Consider the following 23,449-nt stretch of genomic DNA (forward strand, 5'->3'; position numbering starts at 1 on the left):
GGTCGCCTCGGCCGGGCCAGGAAGAGGCCAGGCCGCTGGCTCGGCGCTCCGCCAGTTGCAGGGCGCTCCGCGCACTCGGCGCTGCGGAGCGCTCCGCTCTGCAGCCGCCGATTCTGACGGCGGGGCGGCAGACCACCTCGGCTGGGGCAGGAAGAGGCCAGGCTATTGGCTCGGCGCTCCGCCCGCTGCAAGGCTCTCCGAGCGCTCGGCGCTGCAGAGCGCTCCGCCCTGCAGCCGCCGATTCCGGCGGCGGGGCTGCAGGCCTCCTCAGCTGGGCAAAAAAAGAGAAAGAGGCTTGGCCGCTGGCTCGGTGCTCCGCTCTGCAGCCGCGGCAGGCCGATCCTATGCGGAGCGAACCTTTATCTGCCCGTGCTTCAGCATGCGGGACCCGGGAGACGCTGCAGCGGGGAGAAACTAACTAAAACAACAACAGGGGGACGAAGAGCGTGCGGGGTGGCAGCAGTAGCGGAGGTGGCGATAGCGAGGCTGGCCACCCTCAGGAGCTCTATCCAGGGCCGTCTTAGGTATGGCTTATTTTCAGGGTGTGGCTTATATTTCTCAAATGCTTGAAAATCCTGCTACGTCTTATATTATGACTACGTCTTAAAAAGGGGGAAACACGGTAGAAGAAGCTGTTAAGCATGACAAAAGGTGTTGATGGCAAATCACAGGGAAATCATTGTGACTGTTTCAAAGGAGGTTGCCAATGTTATGCTGAGAGATGACATAGGTTACAGCAGACATCCCCAAACTTCCCGCTGTAGCAGCACCTATTTATCTACTTGCACTTTGACATGCTTTCGAACTGCTAGGTTGGCAGGAGCTGGGACCGAGTAACCCCGTCGTGGGGATTCGAACCGCCGACCTTCTGATCGGCAAGCCCTAGGCTCTGTGGTTTAACCCACAGCACCACCCACATCCCCTGTTTCATGTAGCAGAGACCAACAGGACTGCGGAATATACACCATCTCCTGAAATGTTCCCTGCTCCCCATGCAGACAGAAATGTTGAGATGGAAGAGCATAAGAGTCTTGCCCAAGGAGTCAGACCAAAGGCCCATCTAGTCCACCTTCCAGTGATTACCCACCTGCTTAACCCTAGCATCATTCCAGACAGCCCTGTTGTGATTTTTAAGATACTTCCACAACAACAACAACAACAACAACCTTCAGTGCTCAACTTTTAATTGCATTTATAAAATTTTCATGGCACTTTTAAGCATGCACTCCTTCCTTACTGTCCATAAGTTATTCAACAGTTATTTTCTTAATACCATACATGTATCAAAACAGGTGGGGGTTGGGCTGAGTTAAAATAAAAAGGGTGCCCAAATATTGTACCTTTTTTGTAAATGCAATACCATGTCTTTGTTGTAATTCCTCCTTCTATTCTTTTTCCAAATTTTTAATCATCATCTTCGTTTTTTGTTTATTTAACTTAAATCCCGCCAATTGTCCAAATTTCTCAATTACTTCTATCACTTCTGCAACACTTTCTTTGGGGTTTTCCAAAGTAAGGACTAAATCATCCGCGAAAGCTTTTAATTTGAATTCTTTTGCACCTACTTTGATTCCTTTAATTGTTTGGACTTCTCTAATTCTGTTCAATAATACTTCTAGGACCGTGATAAACAATAACGGTGATAACGGACATCCTTGTCTAGTTCCTTTCGTAATTTCAAAGTAATCTGTTAAAACATTATTTATTATCAATTTAGCTCTTTGTTCCGAATAAATCGCTTCTATTCCTTTCAGGAAAGATCCTCCTACTTCCATCAGTTCCAGGTTCTTCTTCATAAACTGCCAAGATATATTATCAAAAGCTTTTTCTGCATCAATAAACATTAAAGCCGCAGGTTTATCTATTCTGGTCTCCAAGTTCTCTATTACGTCTATGATATGTCTTACATTGTCCTTTAATTGTCGACCAGGTAGAAATCCTGCTTGGTCTTTATGTATCAACGCCTTCAATATCTCCTTCAATCTCATTGCCAATATGTCTGCAAAAAGCTTGTAATCATTATTCAACAATGAAATTGGCCTATAATTTTTCACATCTAGACCATCTGAGCCTGGCTTTGGAATCAAAGTTATGTATGCTTCTTTCCAAGTATTTGGGATCTTTCCTCCTATGAGTATATTATTCATTACTTCTACTAAAACAGATATTAATTGTCCATTCAAAACTTTATAATATTTTGCTGAAAGTCCATCCGGTCCTGGAGCTTTTCCTTGTTTCATTTTCTTTATTGCATTTTGAACCTCTTGTGCAGTTATTGAAGCATTTAGTTTATTTCTCTCTTTTTCAGGAATTTGCTTTAATTTATATTTCTCTAGATATTCTTTTATCTTCTTACCATCTTCTTTTCCTTTGCTATATAAGTTTCTATAATATCTTTGAAAGGCTCTTCTAATTTCCTTTGAGTCTTCTGTCACTTCTTCTTCCAATTTAATTTTATTTATTACACTTTGATTTTGACGTTTTCTCAATTGCCAAGCCAACAGTTTCCCCGTTTTGTTTGCCGATTCAAAATTCTTTTGTCTCATTTGTTTTATCTTCCATTCTATCTCCTGATTCACCAACATGGAGAATTGGGTCTGCAACATCTTTATATTATTTTTGATTTGCTGGTCACCTGGACTAGCAATCAAATTATTCTCATTCTCCATGAGATGTCTCAGGATTTCTTTTTTCTTCTTTTCCTTCTTTTTCTTCAGGAAACTGTTCTTTTGTATTAGGAAGCCTCTCATTACTGCTTCACTTGCGTCCCATACCACATCCACTCCGGTTTCTTTGTGCAAATTCCAGTAGAAATAGTCCCTTCAAAATTTCTTTAGCCTTATTGACAATTTCTTTATCTTCCAGCAGATCTTCATTCATTCTCCATCTAAAGGAATTTTGTTCTTTTCCTCTCATCTCCATGAATATTGAATTATGTTTTGACAATGTTCGTGGTGAAATCTCACTCCGTATTGTCCTGGGCACTAGTTCTTTAGATATCCACATATCCACATATGATCAATTCTTCCCGAACTCTGATTTGGTTCCGAGTAAAAAGTAAATTGCTTCGTCGTCGGGTGTTTTACTCTCCAAATATCTACCAGGCCCAGATTTTCTACCAAGTCAAAAAAGGTACAATATTTGGGAATATGGATGACAGCAAAAAACATAAACCTATTCAACGACAACTATGAACCAACATGGAAAGAGATAAAGAAAGATCTAGAAATCTGGAATAGAATGAAGTTGTCGTTCCTTGGGAGAATAGCTGCAGCAAAGATGAATGCATTACCCAAAATGTTATTCTTGTTTCAAACAATTCCTATAATAAAGGGGACAGGACAATTCAAAGAGTGGCAAAAATTTTTGCAAAGATTTGTCTGGCAGGGGAAGAAACCAAGAATAAAATACAAAATTTTGGTAGATAGGAAAGAAAGAGGCGGATTCTCCATGCCGGACTTGAGATTATACTTTGAAGCGTCCTGTCTCTGTTGGCTAAAAGACTGGATAACACTGGGAAATACAGATTTATTAGATTTGGAAGGTTACGACAACAGAGCTGGCTGGCATTCATATCTTTGGTATGATAAGAAAAAGGTTCATAAAGGCTTTACGAACCATGTGATAAGAAGGTCATTGTTTGAGGTATGGGAAAGAAATAAAACGCTGTTGGAAACTAAGACCCCATGGTGGATTTCACCAGTGGAGGTACTTACGGTGAAAAAGATTAATATGGAAGGGAAGAGGCCAACATATGAGGAAATTTTACGGAAATCTGAACACGGTTGGAAATTGAAACCTTATGAGGAAATGAAAGATTCTTTGACTAGTTGGTTGCAATACCACCAAGTAAATGACATATTATCAAAAGATAAAAAGATAGGCTTTGAGGATAAAAGATCCAAATTTCAAATAGAGTTGCTGGAAGGCAGAACAAAATTGTTGTCTAAAATGTATAATTTGTTGTTAGAATGGTATACAAAAGATGAACTGACAAAGGAGGTGATGATAAAATAGGCAAAAGATTTTGGGCATAATATTGAATATGATGCGTGGTTGAAATTATGGAATCAAACATTAAAATTTACTGCATGTACCGCCCTGAAAGAGAATGTTTGGAAGATGATGTATAGATGGCATTTAACTCCAGTGAAACTATCTAGAATGTATAGAATGAGTAATAGAATGTGCTGGAAATGTAATGAGAAGGAAGGTGATTTTTATCATATGTGGTGGAAATGCGAAAAAGTTAAAGAATTTTGGGAAATGATATATAATGAACTGAATTTTTTTAAAAAAATATACTTTCCCCCCCAAAACCAGAAGCATTCTTGTTAGGAATAATAGGACAAGAGATTACAAAGGAGGACAATATACTATTCTTGTATGTGACAACCGCGGCCAGGACATTGTTAGCCCCAAAATGGAAAACTCAGGATTTACCGACGATTGAAGAGTGGCAGACAAAAATGATAGACTATGCAGAATTAGCGAGATTGACTAGCAGGATTCGGAACCAGGGGGAAGCAAGGTTCCAAAGAGACTGGAGTAAATTTGTGGACTATATGGAAAAGAACTGTAGAAGTTTAAAGACACTTGCAGGACTGAAATAAATCCTACGAACTGACATTAAATGGGAAGTAAAAAGGAACTGCGAGATAAGAACTGAATAGAAAACCAAATGAGGGGAGGGAGGGAAGTCAAGCTCGGCGGAGCATTGTTTATGAGAGTTTGTGAGAGAATTGTTTAAAAAGATGGATGTATGTGTGTGATTGTTTCTGTAATGTTTGTTTGTTTAATGTTTGTTTAATGTGTTTTAATTGAAAAATTTAATAAATTGCTTTAAAAAATAAAAAATAAAAAGGGTGCCCATTGTTCCCTTATCTCTTTCAAGAATAGAATGACATCGGGGGGGGGGGCAAAAGTTTATCACACAGTGTCACTTTTAGTCGCTGGACAGAAGCTGTAATGTTATTGCACAAACCAGTCATGAGCAGGGAAGCAGCCCACACTAAAACAGGCACTTTTGTCCTTATGCAGACAGAGCCATGTTTTAAATAAGAAATGGGACTGTGCCACATGGTCCTTCATCATCTAGATAAGAACAAGCTGCTCGATAAATACTGGGTACTTGATAAATACTACCTGCTCTAACCAGAACCTGTTCAGTCCTTATCTAACAAATGATAAAGGGACAGTTAAATGACCACTGGCATTTCAACAATATAATTGCCAGGTGATGTATTAATAAAGTAGTGGGGAATGACTATCTAAAAAAGCGATGCCAAAACAGTACGTCGTAACATTACGTTTTCCTCTCATCGTTACTTTGATTGTCATCTGTCTAGGGTTGTCATGAAGGTAGGTAATGAACGTTGGGAAGCAGGGAATGTTTGGTTTTGGAGGATTTGGAACAGACACTCAAAAACTGAAGAGAAAGAGAAGCAGCCCCCTCTGCCAAATTTGAAGACCCTGTACCCTTTCACAAGAAGCATGGCCATATGCACGCATGCGCGCACACTCTACCCTTTAATTAAACTTTTTTTATGTTTCACTCAAATAATTGTCACACACACACAAAATCAGGTCAACTGAAGTAGGGCCCAGTCTTTCAGTGGCCACTGAGGTTTAAAATACAATGCCAGTGAAAGGCTTGTAGTGCTCTTAAAAACCTTTTAAAAAGAAGAAGAAGACGAAGAAGTCTGGCAATTTAAGAGTATTTAAAATGAATACAATCTCTGTGGCCCAATATGCTAAAAGTCACATTTTACCTTCTTTTTTATTACAAGACAATGTACAAAACTCCAATTTAAATCCCAGAACACATTAGTCTGAAGTACTATCATTATTCTAACAGCCAAAGAAAAAAGTAGCCTCTGGGTTAAAAACAGAAAAGGGAATTTTTCAACTTATTACCAGCGACAATGATTTCTCCAATCAAAATTCTACCTCCAGCAACACCTCTCTGAACATCCCTCATGATTCAAATGTAGACTTACAAAGTTATAAATCTTTGGAATCGGATGTAGAAAACAATTATGAGGGTGAACAAGTTGAACATAACCTTTCACATTGTGTTATAGCTGTGATGCCTTGATAAGCTTTGCAACCAATCCTGTTTTCCAGCCCTAACACAAACCAGTGACATCCTGAACAGCAGAGGTAGCCATTTCAGCAACAGAGATCTGGGGGATTTCTGCAACCACTTCTGAGAGAGAAACATGTTTTAATTTTCCCAGACAAAAGCTTGGAGAAAAGCAAGGCAGACATTGTCTATCCCCTAATATTAAGCTCTAACAGAAGGCAGCTTGTGCAGTGATACACAGGACTATTTCTCAATGTGCTTAACTCCGCTACACATTTTATTTATAGGCGCTGAGACTTTCTGGCGTCTACCTTGTTTGCCTGGGCCAAAGTTCAACACACTTGTTTAAAACATGCTTTATTGAGGCCATGCACTGGAATAAGTGGAAGCTGAGCAACAACCTGCCAGCTACATGCTTCCTAGCATATGTGACATCAAATCTGTATTTATGCTTACTGTCCTGAGCACTAACAGTACAATAGTGTATATACATGCATTTTTATCCTGAGGGTGTACAATAATACAAACACACACACCAAGTTCTGAATTTAAAATCCACTGTATAAAGTTATATATATATATATATATATATAACTATATATATAACTATATATATAACTATATATATAACTATATATATAACTATATATATATTAAACTAAATTTGTATCCCACCCTTGCTCCCAAAGAAGTCCAGAGCAGTCTGGTCATCCCAACCTATCTGAGAAGATTAAAACATATATTTAAAAAGGCACTATTTTAAAACATTATGATGGATAGTTACGAAGCCTGTCTTGATTTTGGCTTTGCCTGGATTGCACCCAGTCTTAACAAGAAATATTCTACAGTGCCGGATTCAGGGTTATGCAGAAACAGAGGTGTTTATACAGCATTTAAATAAATGTATGCAAATGTATGTATATGTACTTTATCTATGCTTCTTTGCCCCAGAGATCCTAGGGGCAGACCCAGTTGCAACTTGAAAGCTGCACAGCTCCTAGTGAAACATAATGTAAAGAAGCCTGCTAGTTCCTTCCATGCTACAACTAAAGACTGTGACTCCATGGCTTAAGATCCAGCCTGATTAATAGTTCTGGAGAACTCAAAAGCCTTTCCCCCTGTTTTTCACCATTTGGTTGGTCCAAATGGTATTGGTAGAGTGTATGGGTAAGACGCCCCTGACTACACATGTCCTTATATAATGTTTTTTACTCAGTGTTTACCAAGGAGCCTATTTGGAGTACATGTCAGTTGCAAGGAAAGGCAAAAACACAGTTCTGCTCAAAAACACGACAGTTGAAAAAGTTCTCAAGAATACAGGATGGTGTTACAGCCTTGATATCTTGCACTTCTTCAAATTTTCTGATGCATTTTTCAACCCAATGTATCAAATAAATGGGATGTATCAAAATAGGTATTCAAAAAGTAATTTAGAGTAAAATAAGTTTAGAAATGTGTCTACCAAGATTAAACACATATTTAAATTTATATTTTGTGATAAACTATGGACTCTGCTAAAATGATTTATATGTGTTGTATATGTGATATAACATTGTGCCACCAGATGGTGGAGTCCCGTTTTTCTCTACCTGTTTTCCTGTTTAAATTTACAACACATTTAACTGAAACGCTTCTTTGATGTGCCTAGATCCAGCCTAAGTTAAACAGGAATTTTGTAGAGTTTCTGTTTTTATTTTAGAGTCACATATTAATGCAGAAATGGAATGGAACAGAGCCATCAAAGGTGTCAAACCACATCAGGAATGGTAAGCTCTGCTTTCATACCACAGGACATGTGTGGTACTGATCCCCCCCTCCCTTAAAATAGATATATTCCTGCTTCCAAACTTTTTTTCTTAACAGAGGGGGTTTCAAACAGAATGATTTTCTAAGTACTTAAACTATGGAACAAAGGGTGAGAACTCTTTAATGAAATTCACAAGCCCCAAATCCACTCAGTTTTAGCCAAATGACACCTTTCCATAACTTTTGAAACATTACATAAGCGGGCCAGCCCACCTCGGCTTTTCAAGGCAAAGTGGCTTATATAAATATAACCTTTAAAAAAACCACCTTTTTAAAAAAATTACAAAAAGTGAGAATAAATGAGATTCACAATAGAAACAACATAATATTCCAACCTCCATCCAGCTAGCGCAAAGGCCAACCAAAGGAAATGAGTCTTTTCCCAAAGGCCTGAAGTGTATCTGCCTGTTGAAGCTCTACTGGGAAAGAGTTCCAAAGGCTCTGCAGAAAAGGCCCTCTCTCCCATGATATCCCACCTCACAGACCTAGGAGATAGACACACTGAGAGGGCCTCCAACTGGGATTTCAGTGTGTGGGTGGGATGGTTCAGCAGTAGGTGGCCTGTCAGATTGCTTGGGCTCAGACTGGTTGGGGCTTTAAAGGTTAAAAACCAGCACTTTAAGTTGGACCGAAAAACATACTGGAAGCCAGAGTAGCTGGTATAATACAAGTGCTATTGAAGCTATACAGATTTCAATAGTTATCATATTAATTACATTGGTGTATGTGTGAAAAAAAAGGTTGTCCCTGTGAAACATGACCATATTTATTTTATTTGTTTCTATGCCATCATGATCCCAATTACTTACAGATACTGGAGCGCAATTATATTATGGTATATTATACTATAATCAGATAATTATACTTCTAAGAATGGGGTTTTCCATGTTTCCTCCCATCGTATAATTTTCCCTACGAAACAAAATCTTCTCGGTGATAAAAGGCACACAGCTCTTACCTCATTGCACTTGCTTATTCGCCTTGCCACAATGAGCTGAATCATTCCACGCTTGTTTCCCTCTGTGGACATGGACCTTCGCAGGGTTTCCATGGCATCTTGGTTCGTTTTGCCCAATAACGATTCTCCATTTACTGCTATTAGCTGATCATTCACTCGGAGTCTTCCATCCTGGCAAGGGAATAATGTTCACGTTAGGAAAAAACAAAGGACCTTTCCGGCATCTTTTAGCTAGGAAGAAAAAACTTAATCCTGAGGGTTTATGGTTAAGCGAACACAACTATAATGACTTTTGAAGAAATCACTACAGACATATCACTCCCAATTATATACATATTTGAACTTCACGTCATTATCATAATCTGTTTATGTAAACAGCATACTAAGTGAAATGAGCTTTTAAGAGTCATTCTCGTCTTTCTTCCCTGAGTCCCTGAAAGTAATCCCCAAGCCATACTAGTTACAATAAAATTATACAGCATTGTTAATACAGCTCCGCTGAACATTGGGAGCTTCCCCTATTCATCTTACAACATTCAATATTCTTATGAGATGGTGGCATGGTGCATTTATATGTGAATAATCACATCCATAATAGAGTCCAAGGAGCTATGTCATCACTTTTGGCTCCTCTGTTCCTGGGGCCAGAAAAGGCAGAAATAGAGCTTTCTCCCTGGCCTCACTGGACTTCTTTTCCAATTTGGTGTTTTCCATGGTTTGAAAGCAAAAGCAATTCATGTGAGGAAGGGCTGAGAGTATCTGCTTTGGATGTAGGAGGATCTAAGTTCAATCCTTGGCATCTCCAGGTGGGCCTGGGGATGTCTTCTGTCTGAAACTCTGGAGAGCTGCTGCCAATCAGTGTGGACAATACTGAGGCAGAAGGACCAATGGTCTAACTCCATAAAAGGCAGCACCATGTGTTCCTGTAAGAGCATAACACTTGTTGGTCTCTCTAGTCTTGGCAAAAAGGAGAGGGTAATCACTTTGCTGCCATAGGTCCGACTCGTATCATTCATTGCCACCTCTTTCAGGTCTATTGTGTAACTAGCTGGGTGCTACAGGCAATGACCAGTCTATGATTCAGATAGGTTGTGCTGCTAAATCTGCATGGTCAGGCAGAAGACCTCCAAGAATACTGAACCCAGGACTGTAGGCATTCCTCCTGATTGGGCCACAGGAGTCCTAGGAAACTTGTTGAGGGGCAGGGCTGGTCGGCTGCAAAATCTCCCACTGACCACACCATTGTTCTGCTGAACGTTTTATAAGTTCTCAAAATAGGCAGGTCCGGAACTTTGCACATAAAAGAATATTTTATTTTCTTTAATAGTGCTTTGCTGTTTCATTGGTGATCAAGGCGGAAACTGCAGGTGTTCCATAGCAATAAAATATAATAAAATGATTAAATATACTTACGATTCAAAGGAAAAATCAGGAAAGAATTGGAAAACATGTTAAAGAAAATAAATAATGGAAAGTTATCAGGTCCTTTAAAAATGCTAATTATTTATCCACTTACCTTAGAAGCTGCTCCACCATTAATAATGGACTTGACAAAGATGCCCAGGTCTGCATGGTTCTCTTTTGACCGGTTACCTTTCACACTAACACCAAGCCCAGCTGATCCAGAATCATTAAGGGGAACTTCAAAGGTGAGGAATTCCCTGGTGCCATCAGGGGTAAGGACAAGATCTTCTTCTTCAGCTTTCTGTCAGGAAAAGATTAGCCACGGCATTATTTAAAAGCATTTCTTCTTTGTAATTATCTTCTAACTACAGCTATTAATTTTTCTTAAACATGTATGAACTACAATACCATGAACATTCCTATTGAAATTCTATGCAGAAATCTGTGATAATAGTGCATCTGGCACCACCTTCAAATAATAATTCCTAGTAACAGTTGTTGTGCACGTGTGTGTGTGTGTGAGAGAGAGAGAGAGAGAAAGAGAATGAGGAAAAAGGGGAGAAAGAATGTGTGTGTGCATAAGTACCATACTTTCTGAATTAAAACAAATTTGAACCATTCCGTTTCCAAACAGGAAATAATTATTGGCGGCATTAAAAACCAACACATTTTCTGTTGCAAGTTCATTTGCCCTTCCAAATAATGACATTTGAATATTTATGTATTCTGAGCAGCAAGAAGGATACAAACAGCAGGCAAATAGATAAATACCCATTAGTCATGTGCTCCATTTTTCTTTTGCAGTTGGGATTATTAATAATGTTCAAAGAAACGTCATATAAAACATTACAGATGAGATCAGGTAACGGTAAGCCTCTTTGCTCTTGGGTGCCAGAAAAGTCATATGGGGCACAGCTGTGAATACTAAAAAAAAAAAAAAACTTCGACATTTCACATCTGTTCTACTTTCACACTCCTACCTTTGTTGCTCACAGTACACTGCCTAACTCCAAATAAATAGCAAAGATGGTGCTTGCTGACATAAAAAGAGTGAATGGTTGACGCTTAGTAGAATTCAGAGATAGAAATAAAACATGCTGTTGTTATTGCTAGATTAAAATTAAAAACCATATCTTGCCATTTTGTGATTATTAATTTGCTTGGTCACTTGTGGTGACAATTTGCTTTAGGTATACTGCTCTAACTACTGGAAGCTCCCTCTCCTGCTAGAAGATGGAGACAGAGTGCAGATTCAGACTTCATAATGCTACTCATATTTATTGAGTGTACTGTGCCTTGTGGGAGATTTTTCAGTCAAACCCAACCATGCATAACTATGCTAGCTAGTAAATGAAGGGGTTAAGGACCACAAAGCAGTGCATTTCTAGAGAAGCTGTAAAGGGGAGGGGTAATATCTCTGATGTAGGACATGTTGTGCTTTGTAGTTTGTCCACATTTGGTCCCCACCCTGCACTTAGCTCTCACCTGTGGCTCCTAGAAATTGTCTGGATACAACAGTAGGAACGGCTTCGACTGGCCAGTTAAACCAGGTGAGGATAACCTTTGGGTCTCAAACCCTTGGTGAGTTAGAGACTTCCCCTGAACACAAAGACAGCCTCTGGCAGATTGAGCAGACCAGACTAATAGTGGATCCAATGGTCAAGAAGGAGGTTTCTGTGTCTGCTGTAGAGGGATGTCAGGGGCAAACGGGGCTTGTCAGACTGGGAAGGTAGCCCAAGTAGCAGAAGGAAAACTCTGAACATAAACCTGTGCTGCTTTGTGGGATATCTTCAGGAGAATAAAGTAAACCCTTCACAAATCCAGAGTGGAGTCCTAAGATAGTTGCATGAGTATCTGGCAACTCCTTCAGCCAAGCTGGAGCCAAACATATTGCTCTGCTTTCCTTTGGACCACATCAGCAAGGCTGAGACAGGGGTCTTGTTGATTGAGTAGCCCAGGACCTCCATATACATGGCCCAGGCTTGCGCCCCACGGAGGTCACTTTGGTGCTGCTAATGCAGAGGTTTGACATCACCTCCGGATGTGCACTCCATTGTCTCAAGACAGACAGATGCCAACAATACTAATACTGGGTCATTCAAAGATCTAACAACCTATATTTTAAACTCTGCTGAGGGCTTTTAGGGCTATTGAGTGAGTCAAGCCCCATGCACTTTTTGAATTCAGGCAGTCAGCCACTTTTCTTTGGCAGTTTCCCACACATGTGGGACTTCAGAATTAACTAGTATTCCCCAGTTATTTCCCAATACGTCTTTCTGGGGAGCAGAAGAAGAAATAGCACACTAAGAGTAGCAGCATCCACAGTACTTAATGACAACAGCAAATCTATAAAGAATAGAATAGTGATGGGGTGGGGGGACCTCATCTCAATTTGGAACTGAATCAGCACTTAAGAGTAATCAGAGAACTCCCAACAAATATTCATTTCCCCTACGAGTTGGATAAAACATGTCTGGCCACAAAGTCCTTCATTAACAATAAGTAAGTGCCCATACTGCTAGTGCAATTGTCATTCATACATCATAGAAGTGGTAACAGTTGTGCTTCCTGGGTCAAGAACTAAAGTTTCCCAGCAATTTCTATCAGTTATTTGTGTATGCCAGTAAACAATGATTTCCCAATGATGCAAGTACTTCCTGAGACAATCCAACCTTATGTGAATTCTCTCCATCCTTCACATCCCAGTTGAGTTACTACTGTATCAAAGCTAATGTAAAACATGGCTAGCTTCAGGCAGTGTTATGGAACTAACTTCAAGCAGCAATTAAAAATTAAGCATGGTAAGCATTAGCACTGGTGCAGACGTTACACTGCACTATACACTGAAAGCAATGTTATTTGGGGGCAGAAGCCAATGGGAGAGCAAATGGTTTTTAGGTATAAAGTTCCAAGTTCAGTCCTCCATGTCACTAGTTAAGAAATTATCTCCAGAAGTAGGTCTGGGGAAGACTTCTGGTTGAGATAACTTCTCCAGGATACATAAGCAGCACTGGGTAACATAGTATTAGCTGAATTTACTTTAATGGACTTCAGCATATGCTGGCTGGTGTGAATGGCAGCTGTGGTCCAAAACATCTGGATGGTACCAGGTAGCTGAAGGCTCCACTATATTAGTGCCTTACAGGTTATTGCCCAACAGGAACAAACCATCACTTAATTACTGGCAGTATAAAATACTGAGACCAAATCCTCCAAAACTTAAAGCAGACTCTTATTTTAAGAAGGAAGGAAACACTGACCATGTGAAACACAACAGTATCACCAAAATCCCAAGATCATGAATTATGGCTTCAAAATGCAAGGGGAAATATGTAAAATGTGGCATTTAAAAACTGAAACTGAAAATATAACACAATCACTGACTAATTGCAATAACTTCCATTTGATCTTGATATGCTCCAAATTAACAGCTTCAGCACGTCAATCAAAATACCTCAACATTATTTTCATGATTAGATGATCCGCGAAAGAAATTTATTGCTTTGCATGCCCCTGTCACCACAGAAATAAAACACACAAGTCAATTTGTGTGCTGTAATCGTTGAACAACAAGGCTCAACTCCCTCAAGAGTTCTTGCATACCATGTCCAAAACAATTAGCAACTTCACAATGCTCTGTTCAGAGCTGCTGTACTGAAGAAAAGGTCACCTGAAATGACTTCAGTTGAATGAATGAAGCTGCTCAAGTATGTAATTTGCAATAAAAATGCAATGGGTGATAAACTACATAGGTGACTTCTTTGCCTCAAATTCAAACCTAGCATCGGTGAACAGTAAGTGACATGCCATCATTTGTTTCCATGAATTTTGTAGCCACCCCCCCCAGCTCACCTGAAATGAAGCCCAGGTATATTTTCAGCTCCTGTTAGCCTCGCCTCCTGTATGTCTTTCTAGACAGGCCATTCTATCATCCTATGTGTCCAACTCCAACTTTAAGAACACAGTCCTCTATTTGAAGAGATTTGAGACGACAGTCCTCTGCTTGATGGGGTTTGTCTATCTGAAGAGCTGTCCAGACAAAGTCTGGTTTAAAAATGAACTTTCAGAAGGGAGAGCAACAGGGGCCTTAAAGTTGCCTATCTGGGCATCTGACTAAGCAGGCACACAGGTCAGCTGCTCACAACCTTCCCCACTAAAGTGAAATGTACTATTTTTGTATTCAAAATATACACATTGTTTATAAATTTGCATCTATAAACCTGTTAGCATATGCATATTTTATGTAAATCTGTGTCTTCTTCATCTCCTTTTTTGTGATGTACAGTACAAGTGGGCACCCTAATACATTCTCATTCTAAGTCTGTCCATAGAAACAAGAAGCCAAGAAATGTCCCCAAAATGGATATGGCACCTCCACTAGCTGAAGTTTGGAACACAAATAGGCGAAGACACAGTAATTTCTAACGGGGAAGGAACTGAAAATTGTGTTCTTTGCTTTGCAAAAAAGAACTGGCAGCCAGTATTGCCAAATGTTAGTTGATGACAGAACATAAAGGACCAGCCATAAATTTTGGGATGTGAAGCCCATTATGAGAGAGTCACACAACTGATTTTTCTATTACAAGTTTCTACAGTAATCTCAGTGCAGAATTGCACATGGTTCCCAGTCAGGTGACTGAAAGTACTGGCTTCACAGCCCCAATGTGCTCAGCAAACACATCCTTACTCTGGTCCTGATACATGATGATGGAGCAGCCCAATGTGCAACGCTCTCATTCCCAAAACTAAATTCCATCAAAATCTTGAAATGATTGCAAAGTCACTTTGCAACAGGCTAAAAGTATTGTGTAACTGAAACCAATTAACAACTGTCTGTCACTTATTCCAAGCAAAGTGAATATGCTGCTGCACAGATTCACCCTGGCCCCGAAACTCTTCTTGGAAAATGGACATTTTAATTTTTTTTAAAAAAAAAGGTGTGGGGAGAACATGGAACAGTACTAGATGGAAGTGTGCAAGGAACATTGAAGACAGAGAGCATTCCACTCAGCATTAACATTTGTTAGAAGAAAAATGAGAAGGGAAAAACAAAACGAAAGTGAAGTGAGTAGTTGATTCATGGAACACAGAGAAAAGAGTCCATGCAAGTTATGGTATTAGTTTGATCTTACCAGAATACTTTTCATGTTAAAAGAAAAGCGAATAACATGGTCAGAAAATATATAGTGTTCATATCTATATTTCTGATTATGTACAGATAGATAGAAGAAGCTGACTGTATTTGGCGACAAAGAAGGGATATGTACAGAAAGAAAAATGATGGAAAGGAAGTTTGGAGGAGATACTAGGGCAAAAATATGAATGTTGGGGAAGTAGCAGTCAGTTTGAGAAGGGTTTTATTTTTTGAGGGGAGGGTAATGCAGCTAACTATTCACAGTTACTATCGACCTTGATGGAGGAGAAACAATGGTCACAGACTGAATAAGAGATCAATTTCCAGACTGTCACTATTTTCAGGTGGGGTTCAATGACATAACAGCAAAATCACATTGCATAATTATAGTTGCACATCATATCTACCGTACTTTCCCAAAAGATTGGACTTTTATGTTAAGTGATAGGAAAAGCCAGTGCAAAGTATGGAATAACATGTGCTTACACATAGTGTTGTCTACCCTCACTACACATACAGAAGGCTCATTAAATAGCCAATGTTGTTTACCTCCCTCCAAACAAATCAAGATGAATGTTCAATTGACAGGAAGCACCTAAGGTGTAAAATAAGACAACCCAAAGGGATTTGTGAAAAATCATGCAGAGGAAGAGAGACCAAAATTATCAAAGAACTTAAGGATATTGTACATTTAAGGGAAAGGAAAGTAAGGGAAGGCCAGATAGAAAACTGTAGACAAGGGGTTCACGTTTGGACAGCAGCAATTAGTAACAGTCAGGAAATAAACTTAAGGAGCATAAATTAAGCAGAAATGAAGGACCTGAATGTTGTTGGGTGTTTTTTTTTTTTTATCAAACTAACCAAACTCATGAAAAAATTGCTGACTGTGGTGTGGTGCCTATCTTTAAGTAAAGGACACCTGATTAGAAAGTGTATTTGATAAAGTGAAATAAAAGATGAATTGCATGGAAACACAAAGAAATGGGACACATAGATAAGAAGTTATGAAAGAATTGAAAAATAAAAGCAGGAGAATAAACCAAAGCCAACAGTAAATGGATGTGTGCATTTGGTTCAACTAAAGCTATCAAAAATTAGGAGCAGTCCAAACTGGGGCAGCAGAAACAAGATTGTGTGTGTAGAATCTGAACTCCCTAGCCCCAGACAGATGTGTCTAGCATATTTGTTGTATAGCTTTTCTCATATGTTGAATACGTACCTCCTTACCCTGGCATTTGACAGTTAAGGTACTGTATTTTGCTTTGTAGGACCCACTTCTCTGGCCAAATTTATAACGTTCCGAACAGTTCTATTTTTTGTTGTTATTGGAAATATTTTACTACAATCTTATAACTGAACACACAGAGATTTGGAACTTTCCTGTGAAATCTATACTCAAAACCCTGTATTGGAAAGGCAAAGAGAATGAATAGTACTCAAAAGATTTTCACCTCCCCCCCCCCCAGCTGAACTCATGTGACTTATTTGTTATGTTGCTACCTTATTCTTTTACCTAGCTGGCCTCAGGCTGTGCTCAAAGCTAGACCAGCAGTAGAACTGTGTCACATTCAGACTATTCTCTGGGCAGAAAATTAATAGGTGAAGTTTTCCTCACCATTGCACCTGCATGCTGAGGTTATTATGGTCCAAGTGTGTTGTTATAAGGACGTGTTAAAGATTGGCCTTTCCGTCTAGCAGTGAGCTGCAGACTTTGTTTCTTATTTTCTGAGTAAATCTTTGATGGCCTAGTGTGTAACTCAAATAGGAACAAAGATAAAGTGTTTGTAATTGCACATTTATTTGAATATAACTGAGTAAAGCAATATATAGGTTAAATAGCAGGTGAATGATGAAAAAAATAATTTAATAATAATAATAATAATAATGTCTAACCTCACGTTTAAACTATCGATACATGTTGTATTTGGAGCTTCCTTTGAAATTGATCCAGCAACTCTGACTGGAACAAAATAGGGCTGCAAGATTATTCATTGGGACTGAGCATCTCAAACACCAGTTCTTTATCAGCTACATTAGTTCTCATGTGTATTACTGGGGCTTTACTTGAAGGCCATTGGGATCTGGTTACCTGAAATATGTTCTGCATCGGGGGTGGGAAACCTCTGTTTCTCCAGATGCTGTTGAACTACAAATCCCATAATCCCTAACAATTCACCATGTTTGCTGGGGTCAGCCAAACTCATTCCTTCACAGTTTCACATTTAACTTCTTCGGTACAGCTACCGAAAACTGCTAAACTTAAGTCATTCAACCTCAAACACTGGGGCACTAACGCAATCTGCCCGCTCACTGAACCAGTTTCTGTTTCCTTTAGTTGATCAAAACATTCTGCCTAAAGAGCCTCATGGGCAAACTGTGATCATAGTTTTGATTTTGTTGGTGCTACCATGAGTGCCCACTGCATAACTAGAAAACCATATACAGCTGATCACAGCTACAAAGAAGAATCATTGCTCTCTTCTCTTCAGCTGTTCCCAAGCGAAATATTTTAATTTCTGCCACATGTTAGGGTAAACATTAATTAATCTTATTTGCACATATAGACTGAGGCTCATTATTCTTATTAGCTAAGTTAATATGTCACATCTGGCAAAGGCTCTATATTAGTACAAATCTAACAGTAGCTGCAGAATTTCAGAAACTATATGCGGAGGCTTGTTTGAGATTCCATGGTAGACTGGGAGAGTCTGTTTTAGTTTTAATCTTATCACTGAGAAACTATTTAATATGCTAGAGCAGCATCAAAATTAAAGGCCTGAAACCTTTCTCTGTTTCAGCTCCCATCTTAGTAGCATCTGCATATTGTACAGAAAGCTTGCAAATTACATGGGGCTTACATTCCAGGGACTGCGCCTAAAGCAAAAATAATGTATAGTCAAAACACATTGGGTTCAATGGCGAGTAGGATTGCCAGAATCTTTTTCCCCCAGATGCCTTCCCCCGTCCCCCACTTTATTAATTTATTTTTAATTTGCTAAGTGTGTAAAGCTGAATACACACAACTTAAATGAGTGTGAGTTGTGGGCTTACTGTACTGTACTCAGGTGAGATGAAATGCTACCATCATCCCACCTGCTTAGTGAACAAAGCTGTGAGAATGTTTCCACAACAGCTTCAATGAAGAAAGAGATAACTGTCTTATTAATAGAAGTAGATCAAGATTTCAAATTAAGGAGGTCCGAAGAGATAAGAGGACTAGTAACCAATTGGTTGCAATATCACCAGCTTAATGAAGTATTTAAGTCGGTTAAAAAGAAAGGTTATTCAAATAAAACCCTTCAATCTGAAAAAGAGTTGCTAGAAAAATTAATTTCTAAAATGCATAAACTCCTACTGGATTGGCAAACGAGAGATTTACCAGTGATGATACACTGGGCGAGGGATTTTGGTTATAATATTGAGTTAGCAGCATGGGAAAGATTGTGGAATATAGATCTGGAATACACAGTATGTTATACTTCGAAAGAAAACTATATGAAAATGATGTACCACTGGTATTTTACTCCTAGTAAATTAGCTAAAATGTGTGAATCAAACTCTAACATGTGATGGAAATGTAGAGGGCACATATAATCATATATGGTGGTCATGCAAGCTGGTAAAAGCTTTCAGAGTAATGATATATAATGAGTTGAAAAAAATGTTGAAAATAACCTTTCCTAAGAAACCAGAAGCTTTTCTTTTAGGAATTTTAGGTACAGATATCCAGAAGGACCTGAAGAATTTGTTTATGTACAGGACCACAACTGCCCACAACTGCCCGAATATTGCTGGCCCAGAGATGGAAAGAAAATGCAGTTTCAACCAAGGAAGAGTAGCAGATAAAATTAATGAAATATGCTGAACTGGCAAAACTTACAGGAAGAATTAGGAGCCAGGAAGAGTCATATCTGAATAAAGAATGGGGGAAGTGCACAATGCTTTTTGAAAAATTATTGTAAACAACTACATTCATTAGCAGCTTTGACAGAAAACTGGTAGTACAAATTTGAACTATGGATTGATTAAGGACTTATAATATAATTGGAGTTCATGATGAGATGCAGAATGCAAATTAAAACATAAAGATACACAAAAGGGGGCAGTCAAAGGGGATATGATGTCTACATTTTGTTTCTTTTTTGTTGTTATTGTTTGTAAAATTAAAAATGCAAAAATAAAATAAATTTAAAAAGAGATAACTGTCAGTTTTAGATTGTGTTAACACTATACTCAGGCCTTATGGAGTGGGGTAGTTTTGTGGAGCAGGCTGGGGGCCAAGGAACCTAAAAGAGATAGATACCAAATAGTAAGATGGTTGAAGTAATGGTACAGAGGAAGAAAATAACTGACAGCAGTGGTGTAGCAAATTCAACAGTGAGTGCAATTTTGATAGCCCAAGAACGTGTAATTTCAGCCACAGCAGCAGGCAGCAGCTAGCAGGCTGCTTAGCACAAGAGGAGCATTGCCTGTGGTCCACAGGTTACCCACCTATGGTCTAGACCAGGGATGTCCAACTTCCAAGAGACTGTGATCTATTCCCACTAAAAAAACAAAAAAACAACAACACAACTGGCAGTGATCTACCCATTGTATTGACCAAAGTTGTTGAGCTTTTTTAGGGGGAGGAAGACCCCAAAAACTTTGGGTGATCAACCAGGATCACGCAATCGACCAGGATTGACCAGGGGTGCCCTGCAATGAGACCTGTTGGACATCCCTGGTCTAGACCCTGTATCCAAGGCTGCTATACCTTTAACATAAGATAACAAGAGGAACTTGAAAAGTTTTGACTTCTGTTGTCACCTAGCAACTCTAAAGGGGCAACAAAGACCAAGATATAGCAAATAGAAGGCTTAGGAGGCAGGCAAACTTCACATATAAGCTCATTAGTACGGGGTATCATTATCTCTTTTTGTGATGCCATGGTAGTGATTTTGTACTGGCACCCACATAACTTTTATCAAGATATGAGTGCTACCGGTAGTATCTCTCGCTCTCTCTTTTTTAACCCAAAAAGCATTGTCTGGTAAGAAGCCACACTGAACACAATTGGTTTCTCATGTTTGTAAATATTAAAACTAAGTTTGGACTAGCACATACGTTCAACCATCATGGACAAAGTACCAAGTACAAATTCATGAAACAGCTTAAATTTGCACATCAAGATACATGTATTTCATAAATTGATATGGAATAATCACCAGTAAAGGACACCACCAAAATTCAACAGATTAATTTCCAACATCCATAGAGATTCAAATTAGGTAGAGAAAGAGATTATGTGTGTTAGATAAAATGATTCCCTATGGATTATTGCTTTAGCTCCAGGCATTATTATTCCCAATAAGCCATTTAGAAACAGCTTGCCTACTCTGGTAAAATAAAATAAACACAGCAGTACCCTGGGGTAGATTGCATATTCTCTCTCCCTCTCCTAATTTTTTTCTCCTTTCAGATTGCATCTTTATTAAAAATGTAATCTGAAACCATTCAAAACGGTCCCCAAATGGATATGAAACCAAAGGCAATCACCCTCATGTTTAACGTGACCAGTCTCACATTATTGGAAGACAAAAGGCTGCATTTTTCTTTATCTCACTAAAAGTCACAAGAAATAATAAGCAGTGTTCACAATACTCCCAATCAACGCAGAGAATAATACTGTCAACCTCATCAGTATCAAACCTCTCCCCATCTGCTAATAAGAATTCCTCTCCAAATGATACAATCATATACCAGGGAAAGTATTTATCAAAGTCCCAACCGTTGCGTATACAGTGTTTGCAAGTGGGTATCTCACAAAACTCTTTGGGTTAGTAAGCAAAATAAATCACTATGTGCTAAAGATCAAATTCCAGGATCTAACCAATTGAGGCACATGCGTTTCAGTCAGTCACTGTCAACTCTTTGATCTTTGGTGACCGTTCTCCACATTTATTTGCCTGAGCAACTTCTACTCATCTGCCATAAGATGATTCTGGGGCATGTTTTAGGTTAATTCGTATGACATGTTGAACCAACCTCATCATTGGTTATGTAGTTTACCCTAGAACATGTCCAATTGCCTGCAGCTGAGCACTGCAGGAAAAAAAAATCAGTAGAGATAGTAAAGTTATTAAGAGGAAAGTCATCATCCTATTGAGGAGCCCCTAAAAACTTTCCAAAAAATACTCGTTTCCTTAGAGTCCTATTTTTTGATTTTTTTAAAAAAACTGGTTGAGGTTTAATAACATCTACTACCTTAAGCAGCCTTGTCCTGTCATATATTGTTGGACTATAACCCCCATCATCCCCGACAACAGACCAGGCTGGCTGGGGAAGATGGGTTTTGAAGTCCAACATATGGGCTCTACATCTGGGGAAAGTTGCTGCAAAGGGATTTCTTGTGCCCTAGATTTGGTGCTGGTTACAGCCTTAGGACTTTTAAGATGGAATTGGACAAATTCATAGAGTACAGGTCTATCAATGTGTGTAAGTCATGATACCTAACTGGGACCAGCAGGTTCAGAGATTGCATTTCTCTAGATACCAGTAGCTTGGGGTGTGTAAAGGAAGCTAAACAAGAGGGTAGGGCTGTTGCCTTCATGTGCTGTTGTGAGCTTTATGGAAGCATTTAGCTAGGAAGTCTCTACTAGAAACAGGACAGTAGACTACACAGAGCCCTGATTCTATGTTGCATAATCTGATCACATGTGTTCCAAAAGAGGTGAAACACCTTATAATATATACTGCATTTATAAAAGCATATATTTTCAAAATATGCTATGCACATTTTTGTGAACTGCCCAGAGGACATTGTTGAAAAGACACTTCATAAATGCTATTAAGTTTTTTAAACAATCTTGACCCAGTTATTAATTGTGCACAAAAAGAGAAATATATTGCATCATCCACTTCTCATTCAAGGGGCCCAGTATACCATATGGTGAATCAGTCATGGGTAGGAGTCTATAGAGCTGCAAATAAGAAACTCCCAGCATGTGAAAAAAAGAAAAGAAAAGAAAAAGAAAACCAATTTATGAGGGGATTTTGTGAAGTATCCAAGAGTCGAAACAGATGATGTTTAACCCCTGAAACATCACTGTTCTTTGTGTGCATCCTCAACCCTCTGTGGTCCAGGGCTGGTTTCAGGCTTGAGGAAGCCCTCAGTAGATGGCTGCTCATCACAGATATGCCTATGATTGAATTTACAATTTCCCATAGACAACTTCACATGTAACACCAGGCCTAACCATGACTTAAAGGAGGTGTGTGGAATCCTTTTATCCCTGCGGGTCAGAACTGCCCCAATGACACCACACAGGTGAACTTTGAGAGGAATGTGGGATACCCCCCATTTGACATCTCAACGATGTCAGGTGACTGACATCTGTCAAAGCTAGCCTAGGGAATAGGGGGAGATAGTTCAAAGGGCTTGCTCGGTCCTCTGCACAGAGCTTCCCAATTGCCTCACAACCAACTGGTCTTAGAGCACACAAGGAAATGTGCTCGTTCCTGGAGAGATCACAGCCATTTGGCTCCTCGTCTTTCTGCTGTGGCTAAGCCATGATTTGGCTTAGCATTACATCCAATCTTATGCCTGTGGTTTGCCTCATTCCAGACAGATCATGAATTATAACCATGGTTTGTTCTTGGTTTACCACCTGTGGTTTGCCTGGGGAAGACAAAGCATGTGCCAAACTGTGTTTGGTCCCTAGCAGCACAACAGCAGCAGCAGAGCTGTCACTTGACCTTGAGGACAAGGTAAGCAGCATGGCTCCTACAGCCCCTTTCTACATGAGATCTCCTTTCACCTGATTCATGCATGAAAGGGACTTTTTTATTTTAAAAAAATCCAAAAAACCTTCATGCAAAATGAAATGTTATTCTCCTTGCATTTATTTTATTCAAACACATTTCCAAGGAGCCATTTAGACTATCAAGGAAATCAAGCAAGGTGGGCAAATGCACTCTTAAGTCCCCACAGGTGACGCTAACACAACGATTGCTGTCAGATTTGGGATAAGGGAGGAAAAACAGGGAGGAAAAAAATAACTCAAAATGCACAATGCTAGCCTAG

The 23,449-nt window shown here is 39.3% G+C and overlaps 1 protein-coding gene across 1 annotated transcript in view; it reads right to left on the minus strand.

Moving 5' to 3' along the window:
• Nucleotides 1-23,449, minus strand: part of PARD3 (par-3 family cell polarity regulator) — a 561,410-nt gene that overhangs the window by 198,203 nt on the left and 339,758 nt on the right. Inside the window, exons 13-14 of the mRNA XM_035129013.3 lie at nt 10,366-10,554; nt 8,850-9,020 (exon numbers count right to left, since the gene is read on the minus strand). Coding sequence (XP_034984904.1) covers nt 8,850-9,020; nt 10,366-10,554 — 360 coding nt within the window. The remainder of the gene's footprint in view (nt 1-8,849; nt 9,021-10,365; nt 10,555-23,449) is intronic.

The sequence above is a fragment of the Zootoca vivipara genome, chromosome 11 (genome assembly GCF_965207765.1).
Source record: "Zootoca vivipara chromosome 11, rZooViv2.hap1.1, whole genome shotgun sequence".
NCBI classification, from domain to species: Eukaryota; Metazoa; Chordata; class Lepidosauria; order Squamata; family Lacertidae; genus Zootoca; species Zootoca vivipara.